The 12435-nt window shown below is 36.3% G+C and overlaps 1 protein-coding gene across 5 annotated transcripts in view; it reads left to right on the forward strand.

Annotated features, from left to right (window-relative positions):
- The window catches only part of RBBP8 (RB binding protein 8, endonuclease), a 39856-nt gene extending 33817 nt beyond the window's left edge, over positions 1 to 6039 (forward strand). For 4 of the 5 annotated variants that reach the window (XM_050970736.1, XM_050970738.1, XM_050970737.1 and 1 more), the window contains 2 exons: positions 3322 to 3463; positions 4291 to 4418. In XM_050970736.1, coding sequence (XP_050826693.1) covers positions 3322 to 3463; positions 4291 to 4403 — 255 coding nt within the window. In that variant the 3' untranslated portion in view covers positions 4404 to 4418. Of the gene's footprint in view, positions 1 to 3321; positions 3464 to 4290; positions 4419 to 5443 lie in introns of those variants that run through there. The other variant, XM_009102487.4, reaches the window with a different exon arrangement.
- Positions 6040 to 12435: the final 6396 nt, after the last annotated feature.

The raw sequence follows: 12435 nt of genomic DNA on the forward strand, positions 1-12435 counted from the left end.
TTTTGTGCAGTAACCACATATAGCATGGAAAGGCTTGCGTTTGATTTTTTGTGCGTATCTGCATGACAGAAGAGTTTCTTACATCATGGTTCCAGTACAATTACTGTTAATAAAAAACACATTAGCTGGTCAAAGAGCTATTACAGGGTTCCAAACTTTAGATCAAAAGCTCTACTGAACTTTATGGGTGCTGGAATAAGTTCTGTATCCTATTGTACTTTTATATAGATAGATCTCGTTTTGGTTGATTTTTTTTTTTCTTTCTTTTCTGGATTAATTTTTTCAGATAATTACACCAGCATAGGAGACAATGTATATATTTATGCAAATGCATGCAAAAATGTTTAAAGTTACTTGTTTAAAATACTTGTTAAAAAGTGTGAAATTTTCAATTTCACATTACACATTTTTTTTCTCCCTTTCTATTTCCTAAGCTGCTTTCAGATACATGGTGTAGAGATAAAATATCAACATAATTACATGCGTAATAAGAACATATTTTATTTAGCCATTAATAGAGTTATGAGCTAATAAATGATGACTCAGTACAAGTGTGGATTAATGACTGAACAATGATGGATTTTCTGGAATCTTTCCACTTAATTTCCACATAAATATAGAACCAACATTTTTCAGAGATTCTCCTGCTATTCACTTTATAGTCAAGTCTCATTTACTTAGCTGAAGAAATTTATTAGAGTATGCTTTTAATGAAAATATTTTCTGAAAAATATTGGTAAAACTCACTAAATACAAATATTTAATTTTTACAGTCAACTATAAATACCATTTTTTAAAATATGTTTGGTTTAAAGAGTTTGAAAGAAAACAAAATAGCCCACAGCCTTCAGTCTGTTTCATGGTTCCAGAGCCATGTGTTAAGCATTTTAATTTCCTGTTTCTCTAAGCTAGAGATCTTCCTTCTGTAAATCCAATTCGTGTCACTTTCTGTCAAATTGGAGTGATAACTATAGTGTCTGGAAACATTCACGGCTCCAGTTTTGTAACAGTAGGTTTCTACATTAAATGTTAAAAAAGTTTGGGTTTGTTGTTGGTTTTGGCTTTTTGTTTTTGTTTTTTTTTTTTAAGTCTACACCATTCAAGATTAATGTCTTGGAACGTGTGGAATGCTTGGCTGTGTCATTGCACAATAATAAAACTAACTTTGAATTAAATGCCTGTGAGAAAAGGGAGTATTGGATAAAGCATAAATGATGCTTTAGAAAAGTCTTGGCTTGCTGATTGGCCATATGGGTTTGAAAAGTTGCCAAAGTCTAAGGGAATATTTAGGGAGTATCAGTAAATTGATTCTGGCCCTGTACTGCAAGTGGTGTCAGTGAGGTCAGTTACTGTCACTCTGAGAAGACCTGGGATTTAACTTCTGCACGTGCTGCAGCAGGCTGATATTGAAGTCCTTTATAAATGCTTATCTTAAAGCTTTGTGGAAGCATCTCATTCACTTTACAGTGTAGAACTTTTGATAAGAAGTCTAGTTTTGGTTTTTTATGACCTTGTGATGCTATCAGAGAAAGATTGTAGGCAGAAGTTACAGGTAGCTTGTAAAAGTAACAATTGTTAATGTGGTTATCAAGTGTAGCTACACTTAGGTAGTAGGAGGACCACTCAGATGCATTTTTATATGCATTTAGATTACAGGAATTATTCTGCAAATTTTTGCTAAACTAATGGGAGGAACATTTTTAGGGTTTGCTCACTCTGAAACTGCAAATTGTAGAGTTCTATAAACAATTCTTTTACAGGGAAGACAGGATGAGATTGCAGTATCTTCACACATGGAAAAGCTAGCTTGAATGTTTTGTGTGGATTAAAACTCTCATTCTCTGTCAACCCTAACAGATTTCTAAAGACACCAAAGAAGTTTCTTTCTAATTTATTTTTCAAACATGCTTATCTTGATTTTTGATTGTTCTTATTTTCTGTTCCTACTAAACTGTACTGTATTTTTCGTTGTTGGATCTGTAATTATTCCTTACTAATCATAAATTGTTTAATTTTAAAAATGCAGCACATTAAAAACTTCAAGTAGATTAATTTCTAAAATTTCAGGCTATTTACAGGACAAAATAAGGAGCACTGCTAATTATCCCTAAATAAAACTCAGCAATATTTGTCTTATACAGTCATTCTAGAATTCTTATAGTTAATTTTGCTGACTTAACACCTCGTTCTTAACTTTTGTCAGTAAAAATTAAATGAGCATACTTTACAATTTCAAGTAGGTTTTCTGAAATCATGCCAGTAACTGAGAGCATGAAATAATCTCTTTTGATAGAGGTATCCTGTTCTCTTCCTGAGTTCCCCAGTCTAGGTCACTTTCTGTCTGATTGAATGAGTTATAAACTTTAATTTGCCTTTTTGACTTGTAACACTGCCATTTCAGTGGAATTGTTTTACTGTTTTCACAAAGGTCAGTTTTCTTGTGTGGCTGTGACTCTTGACTTACTAGTTGAATCAAACAGTGCATTCACTTTTAAAATATTTTGACCCTCTGTGTGCTCTAAGGTCCAGATTTGTATTTTTAGGAAATCCAACTAGAAATACAAATTAAAACAGTAGAAAACTGTATGGAAAAAATATACTCTAACTTTCTATGATGCTACTCAGGGAAACATGCAGCAAAAAGGTTTGGAGGGAGTATATGCTTTTCTCACTGCAGCCCCCAGTACAGCTGACAGGGGTGGAAGAGTGTAGCCAATTTACTATGGAGAATGCTCAGCTGACAGATAATTTCTGAAGTCCCAGTGTCAGTCAGCTACTTAAACTAACTCTTTATTTACTTCTGATTTGAGGCTAAGTAAGTAGGAAGAATTTTGACTTAAGTTTGCAGTTACTACTGTAAATTTGGATACTGGAAATAATTCTGCAGCATGGGGTTTGCAGTGGGGTTTTTTTCTTCTTCCTTTTAAAATTTTATTTCTAGATGAAAGCTGACACATAATAAACTTTAAAAATTCCACTCTTTCAACACCTGTGCTACTTAGCTTTGTAAAATCAGTAAGTAGACTGTTGACATAAGTAATTGTACACATGCCTCAACCTTGTTACTTATGGTATGTTAAAAGATAGAAGGTTAACAAATTTGCCACGATAAAGTTATACTTAGTCTGTAAATTCAGTAAGCTTTTAGGATAATTGCCAGCTGTTTGTCACTTGGATAACGAATCTCTACTCTGGCTGTCCTCTCCATTGTTTTTAGATAACTGTGTTAATAAACACAGTGATTGATAATGTCAATTGTGTAAAGCAGTTTCTATTATGTATGAATTTGTTAACTGGGATTTTTCCCCCCCTTACATTTAGTATTATGCAGACATTCCAGAAGAAGAGAGAGAGAAGAAACTAGCTTCCTGTTCAAGACATAGATTTCGCTACATTCCTCCAAATACTCCTGAAAATTTCTGGGAGGTTGGATTTCCTTCCACCCAAACCTGTGTGGAAAGAGGTTTGTGCCGAAAAGTCTTGAAAAGTACTTTTTAAAGCCCATTTTTTTTCCCCCTGAAATTATCTCTAGTTCATAGCAGCCTTTTTCACCCAGTCCTGTTGAAGTCTGTTTATCATCAGCCACTGCAGCCACCATTGCCTGGCTTTAGCAGTTCCTGTACTTCTAAGAAAGGAATAGAAGGAGAATTTCTTAGAGCCCAGATAGGGAAGGCAGAAATAATTGGTATTTTCATAGAACCTTATTTAAACCCTATATATTTTTGACTATAAGCAAGAATTGGATTTTCAAAAGTAAAGACCAGGATATTGTACTTACTTAGTAGAGACAGGCAGCACTATTGATGTCCTTTGTTAGTGTTTTTAGAGCTTCATAATACCAGGTGATAATGGAAATGTTGCAGGTAAGGTGTAGCTAAACAGTTTTTCATATATATACCCTGCTTGTTAGTGACAATGAAAAGATGTGGTGTTTGGTTTTGGGGCTTTTTTAAACATGTCTTGACATAGAAGTTTGTTCTTTCTAAATAATTTTTCAAAATCTTAGAGCCTGGTGTAAAAATGTTTTACAAATTATGTTAAAACACAGTGAGTTTGTGACATACTCTATGTGCAGTTCTTCAAAAGTGGTGAAGTGCTGGGGTGAGGAGGCCCACAGGAACTCTCTGAGTTCCATTTATATATTTTCTTGTGCATTAGCTGTGAGACATTAATCTTTGCTTTTATTAGTTCTTGTAACAGAGTCAGGTCAAGCCTAGGAAAATGTAGCCAGAGTTGTGTATGTGTGTTGTGTGATAGTGTTGCAGTATCATCCTTAATCTTTCACAACAGGGAGCCTTGATTTTTATGGACCATATAACTTGTTACTACCCATTTGGAATCTGCTTGCAGCCTTATTAAAAATTAGCTTCTTGGCTGTCTCCTTGTTCTTCTGGAGTAAGTAAGAGCTGTTCAGTTGTTAATGGTTCTCAACAGCATATCAGAGACAGACTTTAGATCAACCCTCCCTTGGAAAATGAAATACTTTATAGCAGTGCAGCAAGAGAACTAAAACACAAGAGAGCTCCCACGATGAGCAATTGCTCTTGCCACTCCAGTGTAGTGGGGTACAACATAGGTATTTTCTACTCCTTATTGGTATCTTGAACCATCAGTTTGTGTTGTTTTGGGTTGGTTTTGTTTTGTTTTGTTTGTTTTGTTTTTTGATAACTGAGTTACATTGAATTTTCCAACTATGGAAAATTTTCCAACTATGAAGTAGAAATCTACTACTCTCATTTTGGTGGATGTTGTTGCTGATCAACAGTAAGGAATTGACAAAAGCCAGATGCTGAAACTGACTTACATAACATGTCTTTTCACTGTCAGTGTTAGCTAAGTTGAGCACTTATAGAAATTTTCTATCCACTTCTCTTATCAGAGAGCTTTCAAGGTGTGTTTGATCCATAGGCTCACGTTCAGCTTTTTCCAGTCTTTATAAATCTGGGTGCTCTGAAAACAGAGGGAGGTACTGTTTATACCTACAAAACACATGTGCCTGAAGTTTCCTCTGTATTACTAGGATTTACATTTTCAAAAGTGATTTTTATTAGTGAATTGATTGAACTTAGATACTTGTTACTGGTTACATTTCGTATTAGTGATTTAAAGCGCATACTTGTTACTTGTATGTAAAATGCTTGTAGAAAAAAAATGGAAAGTGCAGTTGTGTTTTGAATAGATGAAAAATTCATAGCTTCCATTCTGTTCTTGACTGTTAACTGTCTGTATTGCATTACTGTGCAGTCACCTACTAGAAAGCAGCTGTGTATTTTAATGAATGATATTTGCACACTGGGATCTCAAAACTTTTATGTGAAGTCAGAACCAGTTGCCCCAAAAGGAAAAAAAATGTACAAGTTATTTTTTGAGGCTAAACACACATTAAAGCTTGTTATGGCTGTTTTTATATAGTATTTCTTACCCCAGGTTCATTCTTTTTAAGGTTACATTAAAGAGGACCTTGCTCCCTGTCAACGTCCAAAAAGGCGGCAGCCTTATGCTGTGATGTTTTCTCCAAAAGCCAAAGAGCAGAAGACATAAAGGATGGGGAAGTGAGGAGTGCCAGTCTGAAGTGAATCTCTCCTGTCCGTAGATATTTATAGTTAATATAAACTTGAAATAATGAACTGTGTTTTCCACAATGATAGATAAATTGTTTAATTGAATATGTAAATTTTATAAAATTCATTTGCAAGTCTGATGTACCAGGAAACAAAACTATTTAATGTATGTTTGTTTCATATTGTGTTAATACATTTTGTATTTGTTTTTGCACCTGTCAGAGAAGTCTCCTACATTTTTTTTCTTTGAGGCCAGCAGCTGAAATTCCAGTAATTCTGTCTGAACTTTGTGTCAGTGAGTAACTGCTTTGAAGTCACTGAAATCAGATGTTTTTGCAAGAGTAAATGTCTGTCAATGGAAATAGAAATGACAATTTTCTAGGGTGCTTTTATTTTGCTCTGGATTTTCTTGTATTTCTTTTCTCTTGTTGCAATAATGGTTGTATCTACTTGAAATAAAGCTGCATTAAATATGAAATGTATCTACTGTTCTTAGTTAGGAGGTGTGAAAACCAGGAAGTCTCTTTCTTCAATTCTGGTGTTAAATGTATAGCACCATGTTTTCCTCAGTGTTTAAATTAGAATATCCAATATTCCTTTTATTTTTTCCTTGAAATCTCTTTGCATATATGTGTATCATTTATTGATAGAGATACACATTGTTATTTCTAAATTTGGGTGACAGCTCTGCCCAGAGTTCTCCTAGTGGACAGCAGTAGTCATCACCTAGGTTACAAATTATTATCCAGAGATATTTTAAATCAATCTTTTGTAGCAAGGTATTTCCATACTTGCATTGGAAAAGTAAGATCATACAGTATCGCAGAGTAACACCTACATAGGTAGGCAAGCCAAAGATCACCATAAGATCCCTAGGAATAAAAAAGCTACAGTCATAGTTGGGTTCAAGCAGTGAGAACTCTTTTAAAAAGAGATCATAAAGGAAGCAACTATTGAAATACCTGAAGTAAAAACAATAGAAAGTACAGATACATCTGGGGGTCTATCTGTATAATATTTATATATAAAAATGTATCTGTAACTTCTATTTTTATACTTTATGTATGGGTATAAAAATATATTTAAAAACTTGGTGGCTAGACCACCATTTAAATTCAGCTATATTTATATAGGAATGGTGGCAGGTTCTGCTGGTGGAGAGGTTGTAGCATAGGCCCAAGAAGAAAACTAAAACAAATGTGATCAATTTAACTTAACACTAAGTGACACAAAATCCTTTTAGGTTGAAGTTACAGGCCTTGCAGAAAAGTAGAAGAAGGGATAACAGTAAGCACTGTCCCTATCCTACCTGCTTAGATTGTTTACTTACTTCAGCACTTCACAGGGGTATATCCTAAGGAATGCCAAAGGCATAAAGCCAAATAACAATGAAAGTCTTTAGTCCTTCCCATATATACTAATACATGCTGACAATAAATGTTAACAACACTGTAAAATCATTTCTTGGAACAGGCAGTCAACCCATTCCAAGGTAAGTCTGGTTTCCAGGATTTTTTTTTTAATTGAAAAAAAACAGGTCCTGCCAAAAAGTGGAATTCATGCAGGTATCTTGAAAATTATTTTAGAACAACTATTGGTCTAAATAAATATTTTTCATGGTCTGCATAAATATTTATCCATTAAAAAAGCAGTTTTAGCAAGAAGAGTAGGGTAGGAGACTGCTTTTAACTAGGGAGAGCCTTTACACAGTAAACGTTATTGTGTAAAAGAAAAGTAGACAGTACTCTGCAACTCGTCAAGTGTACATTTTGCTATGAAGTAGGCTGTTCTGATGCCTAAAGTTTTAGCTTTCATATTTTCCAGATTCTGTACTGCATTAGCATATAACTGAGCTTCATATAAAGTGTTAGCAAGTTCTCTTCACAGCTTAGTTAGACTAAACAATGCTTTTCCAGCCTGAGAACCATGGACACCATTGCAGCTTTAGGCCCAAAAAGTATAAACAACAGCAAACTGAGGAGAGCAATCTAGGAGGATGGGACTTCATAACCTGAAGCTGTAATTGGACAATTAACCCAAATATGTAAATGGACCAAAACTTAGAAAAGTGTGAAAACTTGGGACCTGCCATCCAGCTTGGCTGGAGCCACGGCCAGGCTCTAGTACTGCCCAAGATGTATCCTTTGAAGGTCTTTTAATAAATACCTACTTTGTTCCTTTAACACTGTCTAGCCTCTGTTCTAGGTAGCCTCTCAAGGCATCAGTTCGAGACAGTTTCTGAAATCCTATTTTGAGAACTTTGTCATCAAACAAGATGAAACAATAATGGGAACATTTAAAGGTAAGATGGCAAGGAAAGATGGGATTTTTACAGCAATGTTCATTACAGAAGTGCCTGGGAACATTTGCAGGGTGGGTGGGCAGAGCTGTTGGGAACTGAAATGGCAGAAAAGGTCAATGATGTGGGTGTTGGCAAGTGGACAGGATTGGAGCCTGCTCCCATGGATTGGAAGGTGAGAGAAGAAACTGCTAAACCCCTCACTATAGCATGGAGCATGGGCCTCGAACCAGCTGTGGTGGTCAAGGAGAACAAAGTTAACAATTCTGCCTTGAGAATTTAAAGACCCCAAGGACATCAGTGGGGCTGCAGCCTGGGGAGTTATGGAGTCATGGGACTCCATAACTCAGGATAGGAGTGTAATGAACAAGATTTTCAGTCCTTTATAAATACAGTGTGAAAAGATGACACTTTTTACAGCTGCCATTCTGATGGCCTCTTAGATACTTTGAAGGTGTCAAAATATGATTTATCCAACAGCTCACAGTTGAACCAAGTTGTCATGGTACAAAAGTTCTCTCCTAGAGGATGCCTGTTGAAAGGTACATAAGACATCACAGTGGGATTCTACTACGTTTTACCAGAATTTTATTCAGCCTACTTGTGTTCTGAGAAAGGGTGAAGGGAGAAGTCTGTTAAATTATTAACTGAGCAAGTGGAACTGGGATATAGAAGAGGGGGAAATTGCAGAGCAGAACCCCTACACACACAAGAAGGGATGTCATGGATGCTGATAAGTCATGAAGAGGAAAGGCGAGAGCAAGGATTGTTCTCCAAGGGCAGCAGGTTAGTTTCAAGACGAAAGGAGCACTGTGTCTATGAGGATATTACTGCTCCACTAGAGGACAGTAAGGAACTGCTTTTGAGCTTAAAGCAGTGTAAGAATTCTTTCTTACCCTTTTGTAGTTGGCTGATTTTATAAGATTTATATTGATTTTAAAAGTATAGATCTTTTGTCTAGCTCTTCTAATGCCAGAAAAACTGTTTTGCTTCATCTTGAGAAGCAGGCGATCGATTGTAAAAATCAAGAAACAAGAATAGAAACAGACTGATTTCTCCTCCAAAAATAAGGAACCAGAAGTCTAAGCAACCTTTGTGTACCAAAAAGATTATTGAAGTTTATAAATTTTAAAAATTTAGTTAAATATTTCTATATAGATGTTTCTAATAATGGCTTACTTGCATTTTTAGGACACTTTTGGAATAATATGTATCTTTTGCCCAGAAGGAATGGAAGAAAAAAGGAAGCAAATCAGAGCCAGCAAGGAAAGTTTGCTACAAAAAACTTTAAATATTGTTACATTTATACATATTGGCTATCTTTGTTCTCTTTATGGCGTGGCAGCACATTGTAACTGCAGTCAGCTGGGCTGTCAAGAGGAGCGGACTATGTTCTTTGAGATTTGTGGGGTTTTCCATAGTTGGCAGGGAAAAAAAAATCATAAAAACCACAAGCTGAAGTAGGTTTCTGTCTTTGGAGGAGATTGGGGTGAAAACCAATATTTGTAAGCTAAGTATTCAATGGTTTCTTACCTGAAGGCATTACTCAGAAGTTGAGAGAGTGGGAGAAATTTCTTCAGGTGTATTGAAGTATGAGCATCCAAGTGGGAATCTCTGAACTACAGAGCCTATTGGATCATGCATCCACCACCTGGCAGAACAGCCAGGATAGCCACAGCTCTCTCCTAGTTTCCTGTCCTTGGCTGGGACTACACTTTAGGATTTTGGATTCATGCTGCCTCTTCTCATTTTATAAGGGAAAACTTAGTAATCAATGCTAAGATTTGTGCATCTTGCAGTTATGCAAATAAATACTGATATAATATTGGTCATGGCTGGAAGAGCTTGAGGACATGACATTCATGTAGGAAGTACCCCCAAAGAAACAGTAATATCTAGGAACTCATCAATTTGACAACAGTGAAAACCACCCTCCCTGGAATGGGTTGAAAACTGGAATGGGCTTCTGTGTTTTTCTGAACTCAGATTAAGGTAAACCTCTTGGGTTTCAGCTGAGCTTATGGCCTGCTGGAGTACAGCACATTCCTAGTGATTCTTGGCATATATTCCAACATGTGACATTCAGACACTGGTGTGGACCCAACAGTTGTACAACTTCAAGTTGGTGGCTTAGTGTCATTCTCAAAAACATAAAGATGGCTAAGTCATGGCTTTAGCACTTCCAAAGTGTAATCTGCCCACTCTACAAACAATCTCAGTCTGAGAAGGAAGCCTTTGATCAAAAAAAATGGTTTTTGAGATTGCTTGGAGCACAGAAGTCAAATTGCTGGTAAAATGTTCACAGGCAAGCTATTTCCTGCACTGCCCATGAGACCGACCTGGTTGCTAGTTACTTTTAATTAGATGTGCTTATGAACTTTGCCTTTCTCACACAGAAAGAATAAATGCCTTGTCTCTAATGAAGCAGAAGGAAAACTATGTCTGTGTGCTGGTAATTAGAAACTCCTGTCAAAAGAAAAAAGAAAAATAATACAAGAGCGGAAAAATCATAGGCCAGGATAAAACATGAGAGAGCAGAAGAGAATGATGAGGTTCTTGTTAGTGGTACATCATGGGGTATCAGTGGACTCTGGTTTTTAGAAATAATAAACATCAGCCCTGATCCTCAATTTAAGGTGTTTGCTGTGTTCAAATAAATCAGTTGTGGAGCATTTGGAAGAAGAAGCTGACACTTCCTTTGTCCTGAGTGTCTCTTAGTGTAGAAAGACTGCTCGGTCTCAACATAATCTGTCTTTGTTGTGTTCCTGCACAGAGCATAAAGTTTCCAGGAGTGTTCTCTGTCTACAAGTATGAACACCTAACTATGAAGGAAAGGTAGCGAGACACTGCAGAAATAAACCCAAGGTTAACTCATTGGAAGAGGGACCTGACTTTAGGATTAGTTTTTTTCAGTAAAACCTGAAATGTAGTGTTTTTCTCAGATTTCAGCTTGCTTCCTTAGTCTGTGCATTGCTATCTGTATGTCACCATTATCAAAAAATTATGTGCTGTAAATGATAAAAACAGTGTTGTCCTCTGTGAATTATTTTACAGGTTACAAAGTGTCAGCACAGGTTGGCTGACACTTTGTTGTGTCTTAGAACAAGGATGTGCTATAAAAATACACAATTCATTTTGATCATCAAGTTCAAAATTATGATTCCTCTAAATATACATCAATCTCCCCTCAATGATAAATATGAGATTTTTTTTTTTTTTTGCAACTGTCTCCTGTCTCACTGCACTCCTTTAAAAGCTACTTCTCTTTAGAATATTTGTTAGAATATGTACATAGCTAGATATCTGGCATCCTGGGCACAGTGCCTGAGATGCAAGCACCATCACAGCAGAGCCACATGGACTTCCTGGGGTCTGGGAGAAATTACTGCACCACATTCAGTGTGAAGAAAGCCTCCAGCCAAGGGCAGCAGGGTCTATCTCCCCTACTTGGCGGTGGTGGGAGATAACACTGCCCTGCAGGAACTTTGAGAAGGACATTTGAAGACTGCTTGTCCTTGGGTGGCTTTTGTCTGCATTCCAGCTGCAACCATGAACCAGGCTTATCAGTCTCAGTTATAGCCAAGGCTCCTGTTTAGCATCTCATTAGGAAAAATAGTTGGAGTTTAGGTCAACATGGGAGAAAGTTTTTTTCATTACAGATGGGAAAGCTGATTTAAGCTAAAAGTGTGTATTGGGAAGGCATCCTCAAACTAGAACATGTTACCAAATCAGGATGGTAACATTTGGTACATGCTTGATGCACCGGTAAGTGACTACACTTGGAACTAACCAATGCACCAACAAAGTTATCAGTACAAACTGATGACATCCATGACATATTCAGACAAGAAAAGAGAGGAAAATGTCCCCAGAAATAATTGTAGGAAGAGTTCCACGTGTACTTCTATTCTACACCATGTCTTCTACTAAGATATTACACACATGTGGTGATAATGCACATTAATATATTTCAGGTACTGTACCAGAATAAATAAAATATTAACAACAATTTGGAAATAGAGAAGATCTCCCTTTCCCCCCTTTTCTTATTTCTGAGTGGTCTACCCAGGCCTTTAAATTTCAAAGGAGAAATTGGTTAGATTTTTTGCTTGGGTTTGGGGTTTTTTTCACTTTTGATTGTCACTAACTTTAATACCTGTTTTGAATTAATTTATTTTCAGTTACTTAGTACCTAACTTGGCATGGTTCCTACTTAAGGCAACAATTTCATGTGGAGAATGCTTTAAGAAAAAAAAAATGTAGCCATACAGAGGACCAAACTTTATATGCCTGTATTCCAGAGCCAGTAGGAATAGACAGGAGACAGTGCTGTGGATCAAACACATATGAAACAAGAAGCAAAGGAGACAAAATTCAGAGCTAGTCATCAGCTCCAATCCATATGGTGATAAAAGCTGCTCAATTCCCTCACAGTCAAAATTACCAACTCTATGAGTCTTTTTAGAGCAGTTTTAAATAAAGTGAGAATAAAATAAAGCTAGATAGGAAAGAAATAGCAATTTAGGGGCCTTTAGGAATATGTTTTGTGTGCCTTACTTGTGCCCTTGGGTAAAT

The sequence above is a fragment of the Serinus canaria genome, chromosome 2 (assembly GCF_022539315.1).
Source record: "Serinus canaria isolate serCan28SL12 chromosome 2, serCan2020, whole genome shotgun sequence".
In the NCBI taxonomy this organism is placed as follows: domain Eukaryota; kingdom Metazoa; phylum Chordata; class Aves; order Passeriformes; family Fringillidae; genus Serinus; species Serinus canaria.